The sequence below is a fragment of the Periplaneta americana genome, chromosome 12 (genome assembly GCF_040183065.1).
Source record: "Periplaneta americana isolate PAMFEO1 chromosome 12, P.americana_PAMFEO1_priV1, whole genome shotgun sequence".
Lineage (NCBI taxonomy): Eukaryota > Metazoa > Arthropoda > Insecta > Blattodea > Blattidae > Periplaneta > Periplaneta americana.
Genome location: NC_091128.1, coordinates 171,441,879 through 171,469,156, shown reverse-complemented (window position 1 = coordinate 171,469,156; position 27,278 = coordinate 171,441,879). Strand labels below are relative to the sequence as shown.

General features: G+C 35.9%; 2 protein-coding genes across 11 annotated transcripts in view; one reads left to right on the top strand and one right to left on the bottom strand.

Annotated features, from left to right (window-relative positions):
- Nucleotides 1–14,966, bottom strand: part of LOC138711177 (tectonin beta-propeller repeat-containing protein 2) — an 84,206-nt gene extending 69,240 nt beyond the window's left edge. For 7 of the 8 annotated variants that reach the window (XR_011335354.1, XR_011335356.1, XR_011335355.1 and 4 more), the window contains exons 1-6: nucleotides 14,744–14,966; nucleotides 8,090–8,377; nucleotides 7,514–7,669; nucleotides 5,710–5,841; nucleotides 2,387–2,550; nucleotides 1,195–1,330 (exon numbers count right to left, since the gene is read on the bottom strand). Coding sequence is in view for 5 of the 8 variants with exons in the window: in XM_069842538.1 (XP_069698639.1) it covers nucleotides 1,195–1,330; nucleotides 2,387–2,550; nucleotides 5,710–5,841; nucleotides 7,514–7,669; nucleotides 8,090–8,314 (813 nt within the window). In the remaining 3 variants the exon portion in view is untranslated. The remainder of the gene's footprint in view (nucleotides 1–1,194; nucleotides 1,331–2,386; nucleotides 2,551–5,709; nucleotides 5,842–7,513; nucleotides 7,670–8,089; nucleotides 8,378–14,743) is intronic. The other variant, XM_069842539.1, reaches the window with a different exon arrangement.
- Nucleotides 14,967–15,718: 752 nt separating this feature from the next.
- Nucleotides 15,719–26,677, top strand: LOC138711175 (divergent protein kinase domain 2A). Of its 3 annotated transcripts, none has more exons than XM_069842535.1 (5): nucleotides 15,719–15,793; nucleotides 18,816–19,444; nucleotides 24,708–25,008; nucleotides 26,195–26,322; nucleotides 26,403–26,677. In XM_069842535.1, exons 2-5 carry the CDS (start codon nucleotides 18,827–18,829, stop codon nucleotides 26,589–26,591), a joined length of 1,236 nt encoding a protein of 411 aa, XP_069698636.1. In that variant the 5' UTR covers nucleotides 15,719–15,793; nucleotides 18,816–18,826; the 3' UTR covers nucleotides 26,592–26,677. The 3 variants fall into 3 exon arrangements, with proteins under 3 accessions (XP_069698636.1, XP_069698637.1, XP_069698635.1); XM_069842536.1 differs by lacking the exon at nucleotides 15,719–15,793 and adding an exon at nucleotides 15,809–16,017; XM_069842534.1 differs by lacking the exon at nucleotides 15,719–15,793 and having other exon boundaries at nucleotides 18,598–19,444.
- The last annotated feature ends 601 nt before the right edge of the window (nucleotides 26,678–27,278 follow it).

Here is a 27,278-nt window from a genome sequence, read left to right as displayed (position 1 = left end):
ACAATATTTTTGAAATGTCAAAAAAGGCTTGAAAGTCTTCTTTGTTAAGAAATAAGTTTAAATAGAAAAACAATAATACAAATTTATTCATAAAAGAATGGTGTTTCTTTCAATTTTAAAACATTCAGATATGTCACCATGTTTCTCCTCTATTGTTAGTAGTCTTTTTCTAACTCTTGTTCATGGCCTTGCATTTTCCATCATCTGTACTATTTGTCCAGCTATCTATTATACAAGACTTGAAAGCGTAGATTTAACCTCCCAACTGGTTGCTAGCCAGGAGGGGGCAAGTCCAGTGATGGGGTGCCATCTTATAGCTTCTGGACCAATTCTTAAACACTGCATTTCCTCAATGTTAATAGTACGGTTAATCCACCATTCCTTGGACCCTAGGACTTCATTTGTAAAAAAGTAGGTTGCACCACTGGCAAGTTAAGGTTGGGAAATAGATAGGAGAGGTTACTGAATTCACTTCACTATCCTGCAAGATCAGTTCTCTCTTATGGAAGTGAGGCATGGACCTTAAGAACACATGCGATTAGCAGAATCACAGCATGTGAGATGAGATTCACAAGAAGGAACTCGAGGCTGAACCAGTGATGAAATACATTTGGAGATATCAAGAAAACTGGAAAAATCATGTCAACAGAATGAGCAAAAACAGTTTTCCAAAGGCAATTTTAAATTATCGACCGAGAGGAAAAAGATCCATTGCCAGACCTCAAAAGAAACAGACAGAAAACAAGACTGCAACAGACCACTCGGCCTAATACTTGACAGGATGATGATGATGATGATGATGATGATGATGATAATGATGATTGTTAATAGTGTCTATTGACCAGAAGAAAATCTTAAGGAGTATTTTCAAATTGTTTTATAAATTTCCACAATGGACAAATTGCAGGGATACTTCAAATCATTTGGAGTTCTGAATCTACTCAGTGTGCTGGAACAATCTCTATTACATTAATAACAACACTGAATAAGGCCAATCCACATTTGTAGAGAGAAAACCACTATTTTCTGATATGGGTTTACAAGAGAGGCATATTAACTCACGCAAGAATAGCTTGAAATGCTGTTTATTTCATTTGCAACAATAGTGAAGCAAACTGAAACACGAGTTTCCATGAAAATAAAGTAATCTTTTCTGACTTTCACAAGTAACAAGTACAAGTATATACTACATACCTTATAAATTAGAGTCTGTTGAACAACACCATTCTTGTCTGCAAGCCAAACTCGTAGACCAGGTCTGCTAGCATAAACCACTAATTCCTGTGGTCGTCCAGAGCCAAGACAAAATGTAGCGCCCAGCCTCCCCAACCTGAGGAAAGAAAATTATAATTTACTATTTCTAACTGAAAATGGCTAAAGAATTTGATTTAAAAATCACGCGCGCGCGCACGCACGCACGCACGCACGCACGCACACACACACACACAAAAAACTCCCCCACCGTGTCCACAGCAAATGTCACTATGGATTTTTCAATGAAAAATCCCAGGCCTGACCAGAACTCGAACCCGGACCGCCTGTATGACAGGCTGGAGGTCTGACCACTCAGCCATAACAGGAATGACTGGAATGTTAACAATGATATGTGTTGCAACATGTAGTCAGCTCTGCAACAAGTACAAATGTTTAATTTTAGCATAATGCATGGCATGCACTCTGGAGAAAACAGCAACAGAACAGAAAGTTCTGCAGAAAAATATTGATATGCTGTATGGTCAGTTATCTGAGATGTTTAAAATGATTATGCTTCATTATCAGATATCATATCATCTCAGCACCTCCAAAATCCACTATGTGCATTTCAACAGATTTTTAAGGAGAAAGAAAAAGGCATTATCACTTTTAATGCCCTTGATTTTCAAATCTACTTTCTATAGAATTTCAAATATTACATGATAAATGATGAACTTACTGCAAGCAGTTTTCATAATCAAGGGAATTAAAAGTGATAGGGCTAATGTCTTTTTCATTTGCCTGTAATATCTGTTTAAATGCTCACAGCGGATTTTGGAGGTGGAACGATGATATAATCATATGCAAAGTGCTTGGAGGGACAAAAGAGCAATTTAGGAAAGTGGGATATTAAGTAAGGACTTGTGGAAAGGAGAGTTAAAGTTTAAACTGTGCATACAGCAGCATTAGTTGTGTCACAATTTGACTGCATGACAAAGGGTACCGGTACGTTTTGAAGTGATTTATTTCACCCTAGTGTTTGTAGATGAATTTAGTATCCACCCTGTATAAATACAACTAAATAATTATCCTATAGTAGTTAAGAGTTATATTCACCAACTGCAACTTATTTTATAATGAATGTGTGTTAGTGCTGTGTAGACAAAAGAGAAATGTGTGGAAATTAACTTACGTTTTCCTCTCCTTCTGCCCAACTTGTGCCACTTTCCATCGGTCTTCTCTGTGACAGCATACAATACTTCGGTACAGAGTAGAAACAAGCAGTAACTGCTGGCTGTAGCTCAGTTGAACAATTTCATACTTCTCGTTCAGAAGTTCGACTGATTTACTAAGATGCTGAAAATGAATGCAAAAAGTGGCGTTTACTTTCACTTTCTTAAGTCGGAAATTTGTTACTTATATTTGTTTTTGATGCTCTGTAATAATGAAACACACTTCACTATGTTTACATGGCTATTCATATCTCACTCCAACACCTACTATACAGAATAGATAAATTTCAAAATGCTGTCATTCTCTCTGATTCTAAAGCAGCATTATATGCAATAAATTCATATAAAATTATGTCAATCCAAATTAAAGAATGTCACAAAATGATCCAACAACTTCAAAAACTACAGAAAAGAATTCAATTGCAATGGATACCTGCACATTGCGGAATTGCTGGAAATGAAACTGCTGACTTTCTTGCCAAAAAAGGATCCAATTTAATTCAGAATACAAATACAAGCCTACCTTTTACATCCATCAAAAGACTAATTAAAAATAAATATAAAATCAAGCGAAACCAAGCACTATGTACCAAAGCCAAAGATAAAAAATTGAGCATTTTAATAAAAAAAAAAAAAAACAGAAATTATTCCAGAAATCCCACGTAAATCTGCAGTAGCAAAATTCAGACTGCTTACAGAACACGATTGTTTGGCCAAACACTTGAATAAAATGGGGATTTACACAAATCCAAATTGCCCTCTATGCAACAAAGAAGAAGAAATGACTGAAGATCATCTCATAACCTGTGAAGTTCTACCTGATGGATTCACCACAGAGAAATATTGGAGAGCAAGAACGCTAATGGCTTCGTTGCCAACAACAACAACAACATGTTTACAGGATGTATGACAATTTTATTGACACACAAAAATCCTCTGACACTAAGACACTAAATTTCAACAAAAAGAACAAAAATAAATAGATCATTACACAGGATCATTTGGTGCATATTTTACTGCATTGATAAAATCAACTTCCTATTTAATCGCATGGAAACATACAAAACATAGCACATCAGTTCTTGAGTTGTGCATGATGTTGTTCTTCCACATCCACTAACTGAAAATAAGAGGCGTGACAGAGAGCCAGGTTATTTTACACTTTAAGACTGACCTGACATATGCTAACATAGTAAGAATAAAACAATGCTATATTACACTACTTAGAGTAAATCATACTTTACAGGAGCACTCCATAAACTCTCGACTTCACTCCAGTGTGACTGGTAGGAGCATTTGGTTTCTGTACACTCTGAAATGTATGTTGCCTGGCTATACCACTAATACTATGAAATGGGTCAACTGATTGCCATCCACTTTTGTGGAACACAATCATGAAACTCCACTGGTAATTCGTAAGTATGGTGTAGTGTAGTACAACTGTGGAAAATTCTTCTGTGGAACAGAAACTCGTATTTCTACTACTTACTAGAAAATTTACTTGTAATGTACAAGGAATGTGGAATATGTCCATGGTCAATTTTATTTTATTGTGCCAACACCTTCCTAGGACTTATCTTGGAGTTATTTTCGATAGTAAGTTAACATGGAGCAACCATTTGAAATACATTTCTGAAAAAGCTCGTAAAAGATTCTCCCTTCTAAAAAGACTAGCAGGAAAGAAATGGGGATGCTCTAGGAATACTTTGAACACCACATACAAAATGTTTATACAGCCAGTGCTGACATACTGCGGAGAAATTTTAATTACTTCACCTTTCATAAACGAAATAGAATATGTTCAAAACCAAGCTCTCAGACTCATTACTGGTGGAATCAAAACAACTCCAATAGATTCTATGAGATTTCTCACTAATATTAACAGCATCAAAATGACAATAGAAGAAAAAGCACTGATTCAATATGAAAAACTTATTAGATTACCAGGAAACAATTGGCATTCATACAGTCCTCTCTGTACATTGAAAACTCAAAAAAGTTTCATATCCATTGTTCAAGAATTAAAACAGAAAATCAATATCCCGAATTTAAAAGAAAACCTACAAATTAAACCAAACCCTTTAACTCTATTAAATATGGATATAATCTAAATTTAACAGAAGAAATACTGAAATCAGAAATAAACACTGAAATACTAAAACAATTGTCTTTAGAGACAATTAATATTAGGTACCCTCCACAAAACTGGCTTCATTTATACACTGACGGATCCTTGGTCTCCAGAGAACAAGGTGCCGGTGCAGGTGTTACGTGCTGTCTCTTCTCACTTTATAGATCTCTTGGGTATGGAACAACAAGTTTTGATGGAGAAATCATTGCAATAAGTGAAAGTCTCAGGAATCTTCTATGCCACATCAGTAAATTTAGGAATGCAGTTATATTGTCAGACTCCAAAGCAGCTATTCTATCAGTAGTCTCTAAACACACACCTTCATCTCAAACAGCAGAAATAACTAAAATGCTCTCTCAATTAATATCACTCAATAAAAGAATTGTATTCCAATGGATACCATCCCATTGTGGAATCCTGGGAAACGAGAATGCGGATGCTTTAGCAAAGAAGGGCAGCACTGCTACTTACAAACCTGTTACCAAATCTACGTATTACTCTGTAAAAAGATTTATTAAATCTACATACTTAGACTTCAACAAACAAAATTTGATAACACAATCTGAAGGGAAAAAATGGAACTCTCTGCATCATAATCCACAGTTGATTCCCAATTTACCACGCAAATCGTCTGTAGCTGCATTTAGATTGGCAACAGGCCATGACTGTTTGGCCAAACACCTGCATAGAATTGGAATATATCAGTCCCCTAACTGTCCACTGTGCAACTCAAACCAAGAAATGGATTCGGAACACCTCAAAATCTGTGCTTCAGTGGCTGGTCATGATAATATCTTTGAAAAATATTGGAGTGCAAGAGGTCAAATGACTTTATTGTCAAACGCCTGGCATTAGAAAACAACAACAACAATTTTATTTTATTGTGTTATTTTAAGACGCTGTATCAACGCTGTTATTTAGCGTCTGAATGATATGAAGGTGATAATGCCGGTGAAATGAGTCCGGGGTCCAGCACCGAAAGTTACCCAGCATTTGCTCATATTGAGTTGAGGGAAAACCCTGGAAAAAACCTCAACCAGGCAACTTGCCCTGACTGGGATTCGAACCCGGGCCACCTGGTTTCGCAGCCAGACGCGCTGACCATTACTCAACAGGTGTGGACTCCATGGTCAAGGATTTATATATACTTACCATGTAAAAGTCAATTTCTGTGAGAACAACAATCCCATTTCTGTCGCCACTGAAGAGTTTCATGCCATTCATACTCCATTCTATTGCTGTCACTGAAGACGAATGCAGACCACTGATAGTGTATCTCTCCACCTGAAACAGTAATTCACACCAATCAAGTATTTTTGTCCTCATTTTACACATGAACTGGTGCAGTCAAACAATTAATCCATGACAAATCAAGGTATGATTAACTTTGAAACATGTTTCACATTAGGACCAAAGATTAAGACAGTGACAGAATTTTTGCAACTTAAATACTTAAAATACACACTCTACTTTAAGACTCTGTCATCAATAGAAGCGTTTAGTTTCATAAGGGCCTAAGTGCGAAAATCATGATTTCACAGCTAATACTTTTAAATGGATCCATGTGCCCTGCCCAAAGAATTTCAGAAGGGTATATGAATTACCGAAAGCTACATTAGTACCAATTTATTTCAAGAGACAGCGCTGGGTCTATCTCCAACAGTTCCTTCATTGGGCCTATGTGCCAACACTCCACAAACCTAGCATTGTGCACTCAGACCCTTATGAAACTAAATGCTTCAATTACAATCTTTGGTCTTACCAATTTTGTTCCTTTAATACAATTATGTTGTTGTTGTTTTCTAATGCCAAGCGTTTGACAATAAAGTCATTTGACCTCTTGCACTCCAATATTTTTCAAAGATATTATCATGACCAGCCAATGAAGCACAGATTTTGAGGTGTTCCGAATCCATTTCTTGGTTTGAGTTGCACAATGGGCAGTTAGGGGACTGATATATTTCAATTCTATGCAGATGTTTGGCCAAACAATCATGGCCTGTTGCCAATCTAAATGCAGCTACAGATGATTTTCGTGGTAAATCGGGAATTAACTGTGGATTATAATGCAGAGAGTTCCATTTTTTCCCTTGGGATTGTGTTATCAAATTTTGTTTGTTGAAGTCTAAGTATGTAGATTTAATAAATTTTTTCACAGAGTAATATGTAGATTTAGTAACAGGTCTGTAAGTAGCAGTGCTGCCCTTCTTTGCTAGTGCATTCGCATTCCCGTTTCCCACGATTCCACAATGGGATGGTATCCATTGGAATACAATTCTTTTATTGAGTGATATTAATTGAGAGAGCATTTTAGTTATTTCTGCTGTTTGAGATGAAGGTGTGTGTTTAGAGACTATTGATAGAATAGCTGCTTTGGAGTCTGACAATATAACTGCATTCTTAAATTTACTGATGTGGCATAGAAGATTCCTGAGACTTTCACTTATTGCAATGATTTCTCCATCAAAACTTGTTGTTCCATATCCAAGAGATCTATAAAGTGAGAAGAGACAGCACGTAACACCTGCACCGGCACCTTGTTCTCTGGAGATCAAGGATCCGTCGGTGTATAAATGAAGCCAGTTTTGTTTAATACAATTATTTCTTCTATTAATAAACAGATTTAATTTAACCACTGAGGTTGAAAATTTACAAGCATAATCCGAAATAAATAAAGGTACCTAGAAGCTAAAATTTTGGACCGCTTGTAATTTGAGCCAGTAAAAAAGTTACAAACAGACAATACAATCTTCTTGAAGTTCAGTTTATAACACTTATTCTTAAAATATAAAATTTAAAATCTTTAATAGTGTTAAAATGTATTTAAAGAAAGTAATGTACCTTTGGTAACCTATTTAAAATGAATTTAAGTTTTAAAATTTCATATTTAAATAATAATACTAATACTTGCTAAAAGTTATCTACTGTGAAAGAAGTTATGAATGGGCTGTTATACCTGCTTGTTCTTCTTGGGTTTCATACTTTCTGGAAGACTATCAGGTGGGATTTTTGGTATTTGAAATACTGTAACAATTCCCTGGTCATTACCAGCTGCCACCATAAAATCCACTGTAGAAATCACTTTTACACAAGTAATTGCTGAACCAGTGTTCTGAAAAAATGAATAGCAGTAAAGAGACATGAAAAAAAAATGCAAATCTAGCTTTCAGATATAGCTCCCTGTGAGGCTGATTTGAATAATTTCAAGGGAAAAATTGTTCTGGGACTAGGTATCGAAACCAGGACCTTTGGCTAAGCGCGCCAATGCTCTACCAACTGATATTTGAGGTATGTGGGTATAAAAGAAAAAACTGAGCTGTGTCTGGTAGAGTTCCTGGGCAGCTCAGTCGGTAGAATGTTGGCACACTCAGCCAAAGGTCCCGGGTTCAGCCCCGGAACAATTTTTCCCTTGATAAAAAATGTTTGCAGTACTCTACAAACTTTAAAGATGCTGGAATTAAAGTGCAAACAGACAAATGATACGAACAGAAGCCAATACACTGACAAATCTGGTCCTGTTAATTAGACTTACCTCACAACGCAGTCTTTGCAAGTCGCCCTTTTTCCGGTTGTACCAGTAAACTAAACCGAGATTGGTGCCAACTGCAATAAATTCGGGTAAAGTATCAACACATGTGAGATTCAAATCGTGGGTGAAGAGTCCTCTTTGAGCTTTGAGAGGAATTTGTTGAAGTAGATGTGTAAGAGGGGCCCACTCCCTCAGAATCCCATCTTCCTCTAATGAAGGATCCGCCATTGTGTTCTCTCTGTTTACAGCATCTCTGCAATCACTAGCCTGCAATGATGTTTATCAAACATCCTGCAAGACAAAAACATATATTAAAACGAGTAAAACCTGTCTCTCATAGACTCCCATAGCATCAACACTTATTTTTTATTATAAAGGAATTTTCACGGTAGGAAAAAATCCTTTCTACACTGGCGTTATGCCAAGATGAACAAAAATGAAACTGAGTCACTTTCATTAATAAGTATGACTGGTACATAAAACATTAATGTAAATGTAAACAATGTGTAACTGTACAAAATAAATCCAGTTTAATATTATTTGTTGTTGATCTAAATGAGGGGTTGGAAAGCAATGGTGGATCATTAATGTTTAGGTGAGGGGTTTGGACTTTTTCCATTGCTGGTTGTCACAATCAAAAAATTAAGACACAACGTTTCGAAGGGTGGTTCTCCCTTCGTCTTCAGGTGGAAGGAAGGAGAGAAAGGAAAAAAAACCTACTGTTGGGATCGTTACGTACAGCTACGTACAGCTATTCTGTATGACTGATCAGTCATACAGAATAGCTGTACGTAACGATCCCAACAGTAGGTTTTACAGCTACGTACAGCTATTCTGTATGACTGATCAGTCATACAGAATAGCTGTACGTAACGATCCCAACAGTAGGTTTTTTCCTTTCTCTCCTTCCTTCAAAACGTTGTGTCTTAATTTTTTGATTGTGATAACCAGCAATGGAAAAAGTCCAAACCCCTCACCTAAACATTATTTGTTATGCTATTAATACAATGTCCCCAAATATTATCATTATTAGTCTATGCAATGGACAGTATGAAAAGACATGTAGACTTGTTGAGTCAAAATGTCCTGAATTTTTGTGTTACTGATATGGAAACTGGAAGAAATGTGACCTCTTTGACTGTGGCTGCTGATTATTACAGACATCACTCAAATAAGCATCCCCATAGCCAGGTTTTTTTTTAATTGGTTATTTTAAGATACTTTATTAACTGCTATGGGCCAGGTTAATTAAATTATACTATTTTAATCAAAGTAACTATTAATAGGACTAGGTTTCCGACAGTGAGGGACACCACCTCGAAACTAGTCAGCCAGGTATTTTTATAATATTAACAGAGTAAAGAAGTTATTGTATCACGAATAAATACACAACAGAACAATTTGTCAATATCCATGATAATTTAATATGCCAAAATAATAATAAGTCGATAAATATTCGGATATATTGATAACCACCGGTCATTATACAGCTTAATATAATCTTAATCAGAGATCATATGAACGACAAGAGCGAAGAAAATGGAATTTTTCTTTTCTGTCGCTTTTATTGTGCATCTTCGCGTTTATCGTTACTCCAATATGCACACCTCAATGACAATGCATGCTTCAATTCTCTCTGATATAGCATCGCTGTTTCTTTTATCGTTTATCATCGTTCCAACTTGTATGTACCTTTATGCATCTAACTTACATCTTGAACATATCTTTGTTATAGGTTAGTTATAACACTTGATCTATAAACAGGTCGAAAAAGCAACAAACAAACAAAATAAAGGAAAAACAGAGTGGATTCATGCATAAAAAATTCCTAAGCTTTCTTGGAATAAACTGAAGTTTTCTGAAGCGAACTTAGCTTATAGCAGTTGGTCTTTTTTTTTTGTCTACGATGATATAGAGATAAATAAAAAGCAACTTTTCGTAAGGTCAAGTATCAGTGACAGGTTAGGTTTGAATAATTCAGGTTTTTGGTATGCCCTGCATTTAGCCTAAACATTTTGATCAGTAGGTGTGTATGGATAGATAGGCCACCTTTCTTTGATAGTGCACCTGTAAAGAATTATCAAGAAATTTAATAGTCTTGAAATAAAAATGTGGGTACTATTACAGAAATTGTCTTTAAGCAATTTATGCAAATCCCATTAATTCTATGTGTGACAAAAATTTTTTACATCTATCTATTTTTAACAGCAAACTATTCCTAAATTATCATTATTTCAGAATAACAATTAAGACATGACTCACACTGCATATATCAGTTTTATTTATAACTTCAGAAATTCAATGTCCTCGTGAAAACAAATTTGTTAAAAATGTCTTTGGTGTAACCTATGTAAAACTGATAATTACTTGGACTAGGTCTGGCTACTATAATTAAACAGTCACTGGCAGGAGGGCGAAGCTTCACAGCATCTGCTCCTTGTAGTTTTTCCAAGCCATGCTGTTCCCTCTCTCACACCCTGACTAGTCATTGGTCCAGCCATCTATGACGCTACCTGCGAAGAATGTATTTTCTCTGCCACTTCACAGATTCCATGTACAGGATTTAGTTTCTGTTTCCAAATTAGTTTTATCCCAGATCATATATGTAACATCCCTATGTTAAAATCGGCAGCACTTTGAACAGAACAACCGCCAGGATCGCCACCCGTCCGCCGTAAATGAACACGAGATCGCAGTATAGTCGCTAATGCAATTCAATTTTTTTTTTTTTTTGAGATGTTTTTATTAAAAGTACCAGGTCTCTTGGACCCTTGCCTTTTACAAAAATATGATTTTATAAACTGAAATGTAAATAGGTTTTGTTAAAGAAAATTGATTACTAAGACCGTCAAAGACAGAAGTATTTGTTTGAATTTATGTTATGTCTCTTAGTAAAGGGTTGGCATGATGAAGTAGCTTATTCCTGTATGTAGTCTGTAGGTCTTGAATATGAGCAACCAGGAAGGGTATATGAAGTTCACTGTAGAGTTTGACATTGTTCGTGAGGTAGTGTGCACCAGTGATTGTTCTGCAGACAGCTCTCTGAATTCCTTCCAGATTCTTCAGGTGGCGAGGATGAGCTTGGCCCCATATCTCACAGCAGTAGTGGATGTATGATCTGATGACTGATGTATACAGCAGGACTTCTGCTTTCCTTGAAGTCAGACTTTTGAAAAGTGGATAGTGTGTCATGTATCTTTGAAATGCTTTGTCTCTTATGTTTTGAATGTGATGCCTGTAAGATAAACGTTTGTCTAGAAGTACTCCAAGATATTTAATTGATGTGGTAAAAGGTATTATTTGGTTTTGAATACTCAGTTGGTCTATAATCCTGGGAAAACGTTTAGTAAAGACCATCAATTGAGATTTTTCGCCGTTTACTTTTAATCTCCATTTGGTTGACCATTGTGTTAATATATTTAGGGCATTTTGCATGTTGACACAAGCTGCATGAATATTGAAATGTCTGGTAAATATGACAGTGTCATCAGCATAGAGACTATGTAGGCAGTCCGGCATTGTGGGAATGCAATTCAAATGGGAATTATGACGTGATTCCTTATGTAACAACTAGATGGCAGCATAGCAAACCTGACAAAAGTTGTTACTGTCAAAGCCTATAAGGCCGAACTATCTGGGTATAGCCTATATGATCTACAGTTTTATCTACATTGCCAATGGATTTATTTTGATATATATTGGATAGTAACGTTCTGTTGATGGACTGAAGAGTTAGGTACAGACTTACGTCGTACAATGGCACACATAAGTATTCAAAGCTGACAATCGATTTCTTGCAGCTGAAAAATGTGGAGACATGTGTTGCTGAATCTATGATAAACCAAAAAACGTTCTCCTAGTTTCCATATAAGTCTTAAACAAATTATTCTCTATTTTTATAGAATTAATCTACAGTAACTTATACTGGTACTCCATTAATGACATCACGTACGAATCTCATCACTCATGTCAGCCATAATGAACAATATAAGCTATGTAATTAAGACTAATCTAACCTAATTACAATTCCATGCACTCCAGACATGGTAAACCCTGATATCACTAACCATAAAGTGATCATAATTGTATTGTATTGTATTTATTAACATTCCATGGTATTCATACATGCTTACAGCTAGAATATGGAACAAGTCAAAAAACTTAATATACTATTATAAAGTCTTAATTTATAGTCACAGTCTAGATGAAATATATACAGATGAGATTTACAATATAGTCTACTAGTACAACACAAAGTTTTAGTGTCAATTTCATGAAGTGTTATTGAATGTCATGAATTCACCTACAGAATAGAAGGCGTGAGAAATTAGGTATTCTTTAATTTTGCCCTAAATAATTTTATGTTTTGAGTTTCATTTTTTATATCGATAGGGAGGCTATTAAAATTTTTTACTGCCATATAACGCACTCCTTTTTGATAGCACGATAGACTTGCCGATGGAGTATGAAAGTCATTTTTTTGACGTGTATTTATGCTATGAACTGTTGAATTAGTTACAAAGTAATGAGGTTCCTATTTAAACTACAGACCAAATCTATCTTTTAATGTCTTTATCATTAGTTGTAGCTCAGAACTGTCTTGACCTGACGTAGCCCAAACTATCCCAACCTACGATGTAACTTCATGCTGGTATGTAAGAAAATGCAATGAACTGTGAATTGCCAACCAGTGTTCATTTAAAAAGAACATAGCCTATTATGTTACTGCCTAGCCTATTATGTGACTACCTATGACTAAATAGGCCTATAACATTCAAGGTCCTTAGACGAATGTCCTCTCAAAATTGTGTATGTAAAAATAGCACCATATTCCTGTGTTCATATAAATAAATAAAATTTGCTGTTGTTAATTATAATTATTGTGATTATTAGACCTATTATTATTGGCTAAAATAGCGCTGAGGTAGTTCCCTTTGTACTCCGCGCATATATCTTGCATATATGAATCTGAAACAGGTTAGGTTTGGTTAGTTTAGGCTTTTGTTATGTCTTGCATATACGATTAACTGCATCTCCCAGAAAAAAAAAAAAAACTTATAAATTCAACGATTTGCACTTCCGAAATAATTGGTACTTCAGCACTAGTTTTACCTTATTTCTTTACTATTGCATTACCATGTTAAGGTACAAATGTATTTGGGTTCTAGTTGAATCATACGTATACGAAGAAAATAAAACGAGTGCAGACCCCAAATTCACACCGAAAATAAGGGTAGAAAGTTGCTGTAAAAGTGATGACCAGCGCAAAAGTGTGGGCAGGAGTGATCGCTCAAGCGAGGTTGATGGGGTAGGCAGCAGGAAGATGAAGCAGTGCAGCACATACATCTTATTTCCGTGCTTTCCTTACTGATCTCGGAGAAAAAGCGAGTTTTCGTAAGGTCCAATCAGTGACAAGTAGGTTAGTTTAGGATTGTGGTTTGTCTTGGAAGAAAGAGCACATTCTTAGACAACTGTGAGTATATGTAAGACATACCAAAAGTCTAAACTAATCTAACACTAATTCGACCTTACGAAAATTCGCTTTTCTCTGTGATTAGTAAGGAAAAGCACGAAAATGAAATGTGCTATCCCTCCCTGCCGCCTATCCCTTCCACAACAAAGGACAGCTCCCCCCCCCCCGTCTCCAACTCTAGACTGGCCCTCACTTTCACAGCAAAATTTCTACCCTTATTGTCCACACCTGTGGAGTAACGGTTAGCGCGTCTGGCCGCGAAACCAGGTGGCCCGGGTTCGATTCCCGGTCGGGGTAAGTTACCTGGTTGAGATTTTTTCCGGGGTTTTCCCTAAACCCAATATGTGCAAATGCTGGGTAACTTTCGGTGCTGGGACCCCGGACTCATTTCACAGACATTATCACCTTCATCTCATTCAGACGCTAAAAAAAACCTTAGATGTTGATAAAGCGTCGTAAAATAAACTACTAAAAAATCTACCCTTATTTCGATGCGAAATTGGTGTCGGTACTCAATTTTTTGTTTGCTTCTCTACGGGGATAAATTTCAGAACACAGATATCTTCCTTTTCCTCTTACTCCAAAATTCCAAACTTGTGCACACAAAATAAATTATTGGCACTGAAAAGTGTCTTTTCGTAAGCACGATGATGTGCATTAGACAAACACAGACAAATCTGCTCTTTTTAGTATCTTAATTGTTGTCCGTGAGGTATAAGTATACTGAAATTTTCCCCAAAATAAAAATATATCTATAGGCCTACATGTTTTGTGACAGAAGTACTCCTCTCCCCTCCCACTAAAACAGCAATACTGTCACACGGAAGGATTTTATACTGTTAAAACTTTATAACGAATACCTTTAAAGTTACTGTATTATTTTTTATTGAAGATTCAATATGTTCACGCCACTGTATACGAATTTTTCGCAATTTTATCACTGCCATAACATATTTAACTTTTTATTCCACTATACATGGGATGTTCGCTACATTAATGCATTAATTCACAAAACGCGCTTGAGGAGCAACATGTAATGCCATATTTTTAATAACATAAGTATATACGGTATATACATATACACATATTCCTGTGTACACCATAAACCAGATAAAAAAAAAAATAACTGAATCTTAATATTTTGCACATTTCCACAAACGTAACTGTAAAGAACGTCAACTTACTTACTCAGGACACTACACATCCAAACTGTTCTGAAAGTTTATTTGATGTAAATTCACATTTTCTTTACAAGTAAAAGTAACTTCGTCCCATTCAACATAAAAATTCCTTGAATAACATAATAACTAAATATCTTTCGAAGGCTTCCCTTAAAACTTCATGTACTTTATGTTATGTACAGAACATACGTTCACTACCATAGATTATTTCAGTAAGTTACACTGAATAACAGTTGTGATTTCCTTTGTTAACACCATGGCACAAATATGAAACTGCAGCGCCACCTTCCAACATAAAAGTAATGTGGTAATATGTTCGAAGAGCACCACAAACTGTTTCACTATGAGAAAATATTTTTCTTTTTACGAATGAACAATACCGCCCCAAAAGCCAAGATTTGTTTTCAAAACGAGTTAAAGATATTCCTACAAAATACAGAAAATTCTCAAGATCTAGTGATCGTTAATGTTCCATAGTTTATATTACATTAAGTTTCGTAAAAATGTGCAAATATATTGAACGAACTAAGATGAAAATCACTTCAGAAAAAAGAAACCGACAGAGGAACCACAGTTCTATATATTATTAGTTCTATGAGTATACTTTTCGCGAATGTCTATAAGACTAAAATAATAAGAAATAAATTTTAACGTGAAACCAGCGTAACTTATAGGAATTATAAATAATGAACACTCAAAAAGTTTCCTATTCTATTTGTCTGTGCGCGCGTGCGCTCCGTTAGCGTGTAATTCCACTTTCAACCGTTAATGTCACTGTAATCGAGCACCCACAAACGGTGAAATTGCAATCCTAATTTGCTAGCAATTTTGCTAAAATTATTTCTGCTTTAGCTTGCTAGTGCGATATAACCGCTAAATATAAGGAAAGTGACAGATGACAAAACCTCACTCTGATGCAGGTAAGTCGTCTGCTTTTACAACTTGCAAGAAATTACTGCTGTTCTGTGTTATCTGTGGCTGCGACCGCTAGAGTTCACTTCACTCGGAAGTGGACTCCCAACAGATTATAGAAGACGCCTGCTGCCTAGCGAAGTACCTACAATTTTTTTATTTCCTGCTCATCTGCAGAAAAAAAACAATACACTAGACCTTGGCGTTATATGCTTTTGAGTACTTTCTTAATTAACAAAATTGTGTAATATTTTTTATTGCTGGTCTTTGTGTTCGTACTGTTTAGAAAAGGAGACAGTGAGCTATAATAATAATAATAATAATAAAAATAATACGTCAGGACCAAGGCCTTACACTCTTAACAGGTTGGCTTAGTTTTCATGAACCAATCAGAATACAGTTCGGGTATGGCGCGTGTAGATCCCTCGCTATTGCGAGTAGGAGACGAAAATAATTATAAATTTGTCACAGCTATGATCTAAGTTAAAAAGCGTGTTATAGCCATTAAATACGAAAAGTTAGCAGAGGAGTACGGTACTTACTTTAAAATAACCTTATAGTATTTACTTAGGTTTTGAAACATTTATAATTTAAATTTTTTTGTCTCAAGTTTCTTGGGTGAGTCCTGACTAAAACGGGGCACAAAAATTAATATCACCTTGTGTTCGGAAATGCATAGTTTCCACGGTAGATGACACTGAAGAACATCAAACAAAGAGCCCTGGCACACAGTACATGGCCTGAATCTCATCCATGTCACAACAGATGTTCAAAGTGGCCTTCATGGGATGCACTGCACGCGTTCACACGTCGCATCATGGATTGTCTCACTCGTTCGAATGTTCCGGCCTGTGTCCGAATAGCGTCACAGGCTACGTGGACACGCTGTTGAAGGATCTCACCATACACAATGCCTTTCAGGTGCCCCCACAAGTAAAAATCCAGGGGGTTTAAGTCCGGTGATCGAGCAGGCCATGCAATAGGGCTTCCACGTCCTATCCAACGTCTGGGGAAGATAATGTTGAGGTGTCTGGGAACATTAATGTGGAAGTGGGCTGGCGCTCCATCGTGCTGAAATCACATTGCCTGTCGTATTGCCAAAGGCACATTCTCCATCTGCTTGGTAATACACGAACACCATCTCGGCTTCTTATGAGAGAATGTCGTCAGTGCCATATACCGTGGAAACTATGCATTTCCGGGCACAAGATGATATGAACTTTTGTGCTCCATTTTCAGTCAGGAATCATCCCCTGAAGTTTGTCGGTGGACTTAAAACTCACCCTGTATAGGTCTAATAAAATACCTGTGTGGAAAGTACTGTTAAGGCTTGGGTCTATATGACTATAGGATATCGGTAGTGTGTTTATGAGAATATATGTTGGCTAGAATGGAGAATGGGGTGATGTCATGTGGTCGATATATGTGAGAAGGTTAGTGGGTTAGTTGAGGTGATATCTCAGTGACATGAGGTCGACGTATGTGAGAAGGTTAGTGGGGTAGTTGAGGTGATATCTCAGTGAGTTTTATTTACTCGTCGTGTTGGTTTACGTCGGCCATGTTGTGACGTCAGAATCGTTTGTCAAACTTGACGAAAATTAAGCGATATCCTATAATAAAAGAATCCCCATATCCGATATTTCCCTGTGGATTGTACTTGGACTTTTTCTTTTTTTTCTTCACAAAAAAAAAAAAAAAACGGACTAATTATACCTCGTTGCTCCTCACATGTGCAATGTCACAGTTTGCGCTGAGGGGAAGAGAGGCAGCAAAAGTTTGTAATGCTTTTTAACATTCTGATTCCCACGACTAAGATAAGTCACTTGAAATTTAATTGTCACTGACTGGCAAAAGTATAATGAAACATCTGTACCTTTCTTTTTGCTGAGGTGACACTTGAACAAGCCATTATTGTCTGTAGCGCAAGATTCAAACTCTCTGCTAGCTTTGGACGTCCGGACAAAATAATGTTTTATAAAAAAATTGTTGTGCGTTACTTTTCGATCCTCCTAGATCAGCCATGGCGAAAATGTGATCATGCGCCAAGCCACTGTGTAACCTGCAACGTGCATAGCACCTATGAAGGGAGGCGGACACCCGAAGGGGAAGTGAAGCAACTGTCTGACTTATTAACGGATTTTCATTTTCCTTACGTCAAGCACTCAAATACAATTTTATACAGTACAAGGTTACAAACTAATGTTTAATACGTGTAACGATGAAAGAAATGAATAAGAAAACATAGGACACATTATCACAACCTAAAATTAACTGTCTTCAGAATGTCTCTGCGACAAAGTTTCAAAATCAGGAATTATGTCACTTACTGCCAGTCGTAAGTGATCACGAAGATATTTGTCTGTCAGTCATGATCTAAATTTGGATTTTACTATTTTCATTGTTGAAAATAATTTTTCACAAACTTAAGTTGTAGCGAACATGGCTTCAACAGAGCAAGCGAAAGAACGAAGCTTCGGATATTTATTTTTTGGCAAAGATTTGAAAAGTCCAACATTTTTCAAGTCCTTACATCTAGCTTTCATTTAACATCACATTGTAAATATGTGCGTTTAAATTGAAGATCTAACCGCATTATTCATACATCTGCTGAAAAAGGATCGACGTACAGAGATGATGATAATAATAATAATAATAATAATAATAATAATAATAATAATAATAGTAATAATAATAATAATGATAATAACAACACTTAACCTTTTAATGTTTCATGAGTAACATGTAGTATAATGCCGTTTTATGTTATACAACCGTTTTCCTCGTAATGCTTGTGAAGAAATCATACATTTAATGTTCTGATCATATTGGCAGCAAAAAATGCGTCCTCCCATCCTACTTGAAACTTTCCATTTTGTAGAGGTACATGGTTTCGAGAGAGAGACATTGCGACGATACGCCACTCGCAGGTCAGAGACAAATAAAAATGGAACGGAGTTTGACTGCAGTGAGTGAGAGGGTGGGGGTTGTGGGAGGTAGGAAGCAAGAGAAATTCACAGCTATCATTGCGAGCCACAATGTGCTCGCGAGTCACATTTTCGCCACGGCTGTCCTAGATACATACGCCATTTCATGTGTATGATGTTTGTTTTTACTTTCCTGTATATGAGTTTGAAAAACTTTAATTCTGTGATATTTGTTGTAGGTATTCTGCTTATGTTGTGTTGCAACTTGCTTCATATGCCTGGTATAAAGTGTAAATGGCAGGCCTTAGCAGTACTGGCACTCCTGCTAGCTCTGTGTTTGATGCCTCATTTACCGTGGATTTCACTTCGTGACTTTACAGAAGTGGAGAAATGTCCTGCTTGTTACGGTGTGTCACTGTGCCCTGCCATGAATGGAGGAGAAATAACCTTAAGCTCTTTTGACATAGTTACAGCAATTATGAATATAATTGGATCAAAAAATGTTATGTTTGGAACATTTCATGATAGAAAGATAGTCCTGAAAAAGCTAGGCCATACTACAGAACTAAACGATGTAGACAAAATGATCTGTGCACTAGCTGACTTAGATTATGGGTGTTCTGTAAGTGAAGCAATTTTAAAACAAGGTGATCTTCTTCAATCAGTAAAAAGGCATGTGTCACAGTCTTTGGAAAGTCAGTATGACACTGCCTCCCTAGCCAGTGGCCTGCGTCTGTGTCCATCAGTGATCAGTTTAGAAATAATGTTAAGGAACGTATTTTCCTTAAACAGGGACATCAGCATCAATACCTTACTTGCAAATATCTGGACGACTATAATGGTAAATCCAGAGCCACTCATTTTACAGGTAATTATATTAACCAGCAAATAAGTTTATAGTTTCCTCGAACCTTGTAGAAAGTTTCTATTTTCAACAAAAAAAACTAATGTAGCCTATCATAATGTGGCCAGAATTTCTGATGCTCAAAATGGGGCACTTACCAGCACTACAGCTTTGCAAAAACTTGCTCTGCTTCTCATACAACTTTGAGTACAGCAAAGAGAAATTTAATTCTTTAATTTTACGTATAATAACTGTTTAAGATAGGCCTATATCATATCATATGTGAAGTGCCATTTCACCGAAAGGTATATTGCTTTAAGACAAATATATACATTCATTCATTTATATCGTATAATAAATAGAATAAAATTATATTACCCATAACAAATAGAAATAATTACAATTATTAAAAATCTAAAGTCAAAAAAGTCCTCAGGGTATAATGAAATAACAAGCAAAATATTAAAAGCGAGTTCACATTATAGCTATGCCACTAAGTTATTTATGTAACTATTCACTGTTTAATGGTATATTCCTCGAGAGATTATTAAAATATTCAGTGGTTATTCCTATCTTCAAAAAAGGAGAAACAACATCTCCAGAAAATTACAGACCCATATCACTTCTACCAGTTTTTCCAAAGTTTTTGAAAAAGTAATGTATAAAAGATTAAATCATCATCTTGAAAGATACTGTACAACATTTTAGTTTCAGAACAGTTTGGATTTAGGAAAAATAAATTCACAGAAAATGCAACATTTAGTTTAACTGACAAAATTCTGGAGGAAATTAAAACATTCCAAGTTGGGGGGATTTTCTGTGATTTATCGAAGAAATATGACTGTATAAATCATAAATGCTGCCAGACAAATTAAATTATTATGGAATTAATGGCATTGCACACCAATGGTTTCATTCATATCTCATAGATAGAAAACAGGAAGTCGAAATCAATACCACTGTGAAATCTGCCTCGACATGGGTAACTACTAATAATGGAATTCCACAAGGATCAATATTAGGTCCCCTACTTTTTCTAGTGTTCATAAATGATTAGATTAGATTAGATTAGATTTATTTATTTAACCTGGTAGAGATAAGGCCGTCAGGCCTTCTCTGCCCCTCTACCAGGGGATTACAACTATAACATGAACAATAAGATTACAATTAATATTAAATTTACAATTACAATTACAATAAAAATTAAAGTACGACAAGAATACCTGATTAATGAAAGCTAGACATTTTATCATAGAAGTTAAGAACAAAGAATATTTTTGTATTTACTAAATTACAAATTAAACCTACAATAACAAAATTCTATAGTGATGAAATTACCGGATATTGAGATATTTTGTGGTAGATTAAAAGAACTATTTACAAGAAACCATGTCTGAACGAGTCTCAATTACTGACCAAGTGCCTAGTAAGTTTGCGTTTGAATTGAATTTTATTTCGACAGTCCCTGATGCTAGCAGGTAGCGAGTTCCAGAGTCTTGGCAGGGCTATTGTGAAAGAGGATGAGTATGAAGAGGTGCGATGGGATGGTATTGTTAGTATTGTTTCATGGCGAGAGCGTGTGTTCAGATTGTGGTGGGAAGAAAGGTAAGTGAAGCGAGACGACAGGTACGAAGGAATAGAAGAGTTCAAGATTTCGAAGAGAAAGAGAAGTGAATGTAAATTTCTTTTCTTATCTAGTTTAAGCCAACCTATTGCTTCCAGGGATGGGGTAATATGATCATATTTACGAACATTGCTTACAAAACGTACACACAAATTATGAGCACGTTGAAGTTTCATTTTGTTGTCGCTGGAAAGGTCAGTCAGTAAAATGTCAGCATAGTCAAAATAGGGAAATACAAGGGTCTGCACAAGGGACTTTTTTAAGCAAGAGGGAAGATGAACATTTATCCTTTTTAGCACATGAATAATAGAATATACTTTTCTGCAGGTTTCTGTGATTTGCATGTCCCAGTTGAGATTATTATCCATGTGAATGCCAAGATTTTTTACCGAAGAACTGAAAGGGATATGCACTGTACTTACTTTAACGGCTTGCCCCCCTAATAAAATATGTAGGTCATCCCATATTATTTGCAGATGATACAAGTGTAGTAATTATAGCCAATAACTTGACCACATTCCAATCTTCAACAGAGGCAATTCTTCTCAAAATATGTGATTGGCTCTCAGCCAATAAATTAGTATTAAATTGTAACAAAACTAACATAATCCAATTTAAATCCTGCCCAAATTCAACCTTGCAAATTTCAGACTTAAGAATTAACTACAGGTCCCTAATAGAAACAACCACCAAATTTCTTGGCTTACAGATCGATAATATGTTGAATTGGAAAAACCATATTAAAGAAATTACTCCCAAACTAAATTCAGCATATTTTGCTATTATATCTATGCAAAAGATAGTAAATATCAATACTTTAAAAATAATATATTTTGCATACTTCCACTCAGTAATGAGTTTTGGAATAATATTCTGGGAAAATTCTACAGATAGTAACAGTATATTCCTATTACAAGAAAGAATAATAGTAGGTGCCAAATCTAGGGAATCGTGTAAGGCCATTAAAAAAAAAACTACAAATAATGCCCATGGCTTATTAGTGTATTTTTTCATTAATAACCTTCCTCATAGGTTATTGTGAAAACTTTCTAATTCAACAGTTCATAGTATAAATACTTGTGGACACCAGGACAGAAGGTCTAAAAAACGGGACCGTCCCATTCAAAACTGGACCATCTGACCACATTATCTATCTTCATCATCATATAAATTTCTATAGCATGTATTTAACATCAAATGGCTGACCAAATGGCACATTGTTTTAAATGATTGATTAAATGGCAAACTTACTGGTGTTAATTATATAAGCACATTGTTTTAATTGGTATTTTCTGGAGGGTGGCCCTGGTAAGCCCTTCAATAATATTAAAGTTGAACAATATTTTTGTGCACCCTAATCTAAAATGGAATTTGTATCATTTTTTCTTCCCGGAGTACGTAAGAATAGCCTGACTTTTGTACTCTATAAATTTTTTGTATTAAGTGTACATTTTTATAGATACCAGTACACTGTAATAAGTCAAAAGGATGCCTGTACTTGCATATATTAATGATAAGCAATATAGGAAAATACCGGATGAAAGGTATCCAAGATAAAAAATTTATATTTAAGAAAATAATTAATATCTACGTCCAAGTTACATAATCACAAAGGGAATATCAGAAAACTTGTTTTCCATACTCCACACGAGTGCACATGTCAATTGGTGATGCACATGCACGAGCTCAGTAACGATGGCAACACATAGAAACAGGTTCAATGTGTGTTGTGGCTTTCAGAGTTACAGTTTGTTACGTCTGTGCAGCGTCTTTTCAAAACCCAACATGGACGTCAAACTTCTACATGGAAGTTATGTAGCCTATTCGGAGAAAACTTTGACAGTTTCCCCAGTGAATAGGAATTTATAATACTGGGCGAATTTCCCTGGTCTGTTTTCCTGCGCGCATGAGCTCCATTAACATATAATTCCACTTTCAAACAGTAGAGGTCAGTGTAATTGAGCACCCGTGAACAGGGCTGCCGACAGAATTTATGGGCCCCTATGCAATACTGTACTCAGACCCCCGTTGAAAAAGTAACAATTACAAGTTACCAGTTATTCTAACCACAATAATTGTTTGCAAAATAAATAAAAGATAACCCCATACACAGATACGAACCTAAAAATATACACTTTTATTACATTGAAAACTTTTAGCAAAAGTTCACATTAACACAATCTATTATATTCATAAAACATTATCCCTAAACACCTGTAATTTCTAACTTGCAGTCCAACATCCTTGAATTCATTGATGCAAAATCATCAATTATATCATCAAAATTTAAAGACCTAGCAAGATCACTCTCCAGACTAAGGAGGCCAATGTTACCCAGTCGTTCTTGACACATTGTTTATCTGAATACATTTTTTATTTCCTTCATTTTGCTGAAGGATCTTTCAGCATCAGCAACTGTCACAGGAATTATACAGAATATTCTAATGGCTATGCAAATATTTGGAAATAAACTGTCCAGTTTTAATTCCTTCAGACTATTTAGGAGATTCATAGGTTTCAGTGGGGTTGGCCCTAAATTAGAGGCATGAATTGATTTTAAATATTTCGGCTCATCACTGATCTCTTTGTTAATGTCTTCATAATATTTTTCAAGCAGTCTACCACCCATATTAATATCTTCCAATTTCTTCTGTCTCTCCTTGTGCTTCTTAGCTCCCGACTTATGCCTGTACTTGTCCATTGTGCAGTTAAATATAACCGATTACACTAATGAACAGAATTTACTAGACAAACGACAATGAAAAGATGAAAGTTTCGACACGAAACATACAATGTAGATACTGAAAAGGAAACGTGATCCTGCGACTTCGGTTTGGAACAGTCCACTAGCATATTGTGGTGGGCCAGCAGGGGGTTGATAGTTAAAAAGGGCAAGCCAATAAATAATTGAATGTGTCCGGAACAAGTGACGGGAACATAGTTCAGGCAAATGCTGGGGCCTTCAAGTGTCATGTCGGTGAACGTTAATGTGGGAAACTGATATTCTATTATATAAAAGTCAAATATTTATATATGAAGTGGTAATTTGTATTAATTCTACTATTGTTGAGTTAATATGTCAAATTTATGTAACAAATATTCTTAAAAAACTTTATAGTAGGCCTAGCCATATGTATCTACGAATAATTATTCATGATAATAAAAAGTAATCAGACTCATTTAATCTGACGGGCCCTTATTGCTCACGGGCCCATATGCACTCGCCCCCTTTGTCCCCACCCCCTTCTTGGTGGCCCTAACCGTGAATGCTAGAACAACAACAATCCTGACTCGCTGGCAAGTCTGTTGAAAAGTATTTCTGTTGTCGACTGCTGGTGCGATATCAGCTCCAACTCTAGGCAGAACCTCCCGCTGATGCAGATAGAGCTGGTTTGAAGGTCAATGAAATAAGGCACTGCTACATCAAAGGTACTGACTCGCGTATACATACTTATAATTCCCTATATGCTGGTTTCCCTATGTAAAGATATATTCCATAAACATGTATAGTAAAGGTTTGTAAGATATATATTTTTTATTTTGGACACCTTTCATCCAGACATCTTGTTTGTTCAGGTTCTTGATTTTAAATGACTCCATATTAACTTTGATGCAAATATCCTTACATGTATGCCATAACAAAAATGTTCTAATTTTGTGCAGATACTGCCAGAAGAAGATGGATGGCCAGTTCCCAAGTACTTGGGTGCATGTGGTCGCCTTGTGGCTGAAGAATATGCTGGAGAAATGTTAACTTATTACCATCAGGCCCCCTGGTTGCAACGAGTGAAACTTGCATACCAACTGTTGGTAGCAGCTTTAAATTTTACTGATAGCCATCCACAGTTTAGTTTCTACCTCACTGACATCTCTCCAGATAACATTGCTGTTGATGCTGAGGGAAGACTGAAGTTTGTTGATCTTGAGAATGTTATTGTTGTTGATAGGAACACTTTGGACCAAGGTTTGTTGTGTCATTGTATATAATTGTATAAAATATTTGAAGAGTCCACTGCAAGAATGATGGATGACACTTTCTTGTCGAAAATGAACCAAGACTGTCAATGCATAGCTTGAGACATATAGAATGTACATACAGAGTTATATGGCATTAACACTGATAGTCATTGTCCAGTAATGAACGGAAAATCGCAGTTAAGCTTTGAGCATTAAGCATTTCAAACTTTCAATTACTTCTCCTGCAAAATGTATTCCAAATGACATCCATCATTCTTGCAGTGGACTCTTCATTTATTTATGATATATGACGTATGATAAAAAGCAACTTCTGTTATGTAATATCTTAAAAATCAATAATAAGCGAGATATTTCGATTTATTTACATCAGTCCCCCTTTAAGCCCCCTTTTAAATAAAGTATTTTGAATGCCATGTAGTCTAAAATCTAAGTGGGACCTAACTTATTATAAATACCAATTTTCGTAAAAATCGGTTCAGCCATTATCGCGTGAAAAGGTAACAAACATACAAACAAAACATTAAACAATGCTATTTTTGGTCTCATTACATATTCTAACACCGATTATTTTTGTAAAGGCGAAAATTACGAGAAAAATTAAGGTTAGTTTTATTATTAGTACAGTTAAAGCCTACAGAATAGTAGTCTGTTGGTATACTCTGTAGCACATTATTGAAATACATTGTATCAGCAGCCAATTAGCAATTTATATTAGCTTGAAGAGACCAAAGCTTATTTCCCCAGAAATCCGGAAAATATAGCTGGGGAAATCATGTGACCATCCTGTGACGTATATGCGAATTTAGAGGCCAATTTTATTGCATTATTTACACATAGCTAAAGCGTTTGACAATATTATCATACGAAACTGTAATTATTGTCATATTGGAAACATTGTATTGAGCTTATAATTAAAATATAAATCAGGAAAAACATTCAGACCATTGGTGACGAGTCTTATAGAAGAAATGAGAGTTGGAATTATAAGTAAATCTGTGAACAGCAGCAATAGTGTTTCACAACATTCCTGCAGATTAGATTAGATTGGTAGCTGATATATATCTTTCATAAATACAAACAGAAGACCACAAGTCAGAAATATATGAAGCTTTAAAACCCCTTATCCCAAAGAATAATGTAAGTTATCTTAAGATTTTCTGTTTTCGTTACAGATACGTTACCTTCATGGAATGTCCCACATGAGAGCGAAATTTTTGACTGTGATGGCTGTTTTATATTTTCTCCCGATGATATATGCAGACATAAGAAGAGTGATCACAACTTCTTTGCAGTTTGTCAGGTGAAGATGAAAATTGAAGTGGTATGTAACTGTGTTGGATTATAGAATTATATAGTATTTAACAATAAAATGTGTTACAGCATCTGCTTCATCCACTGGCTGCCTCTGACATAATCCCCGGAGGCCTTCTTCATGACACGCCACCTAGTCAAACGCGAGTTCTGGAGTTAGTGGAAGAATGTTCTAAACCTGTGAAGCTAGCTAACAGGTTCACAGCTGCACAGGAACTAATTTCAGAATTAGAAAAAGTGTTGCATCAACAGGTTTGAACCATGGTCTTCCAGCAATTACCGTGCACCCGAGATTCGTGGCTTCAAACCCAGCTAAGGGCAAGTGATTTTCAAGGAACAATGTTGCTGTTGTTGTTGTTTTCTAATGCCAGGCGTTTGACAATAAAGTCATTTGACCTCTTGCACTCCAATATTTTTCAAAGATATTATCATAACCAGCCAATGAAGCACAGATTTTGAGGTGTTCCGAATCCATTTCTTGGTTTGAGTTGGACAATGGGCAGTTAGGAGACTGATATATTCCAATTCTATGCAGGTGTTTGGCCAAACAATCATGGCCTGTTGCCAATCTAAATGCAGCTACAGACGATTTTCGTGGTAAATCGGGAATTAACTGTGGATTTTGATGCAGAGAGTTCCATTTTTTCCCTTGGGATTGAGTTATCAAATTTTGTTTGTTGAAGTCTAAGTATGTAGATTTAATAAATCTCTTCACAGAGTAATACGTAGATTTAGTAACAGGTCTGTAAGTAGCAGTGCTGCCCTTCTTTGCTAAAGCATCCGCATTCTCGTTTCCCAGGATTCCACAATGGGATGGTATCCATTGGAATACAATTCAAGGAACAATGTTAAAAAATTCTGTGTGGCTCTCATAGTGAGAGACGTAATCCCAGAGTCCCATAGCATGGATTTATGACACGTAAAATTACGACTCAGGCAAAATTA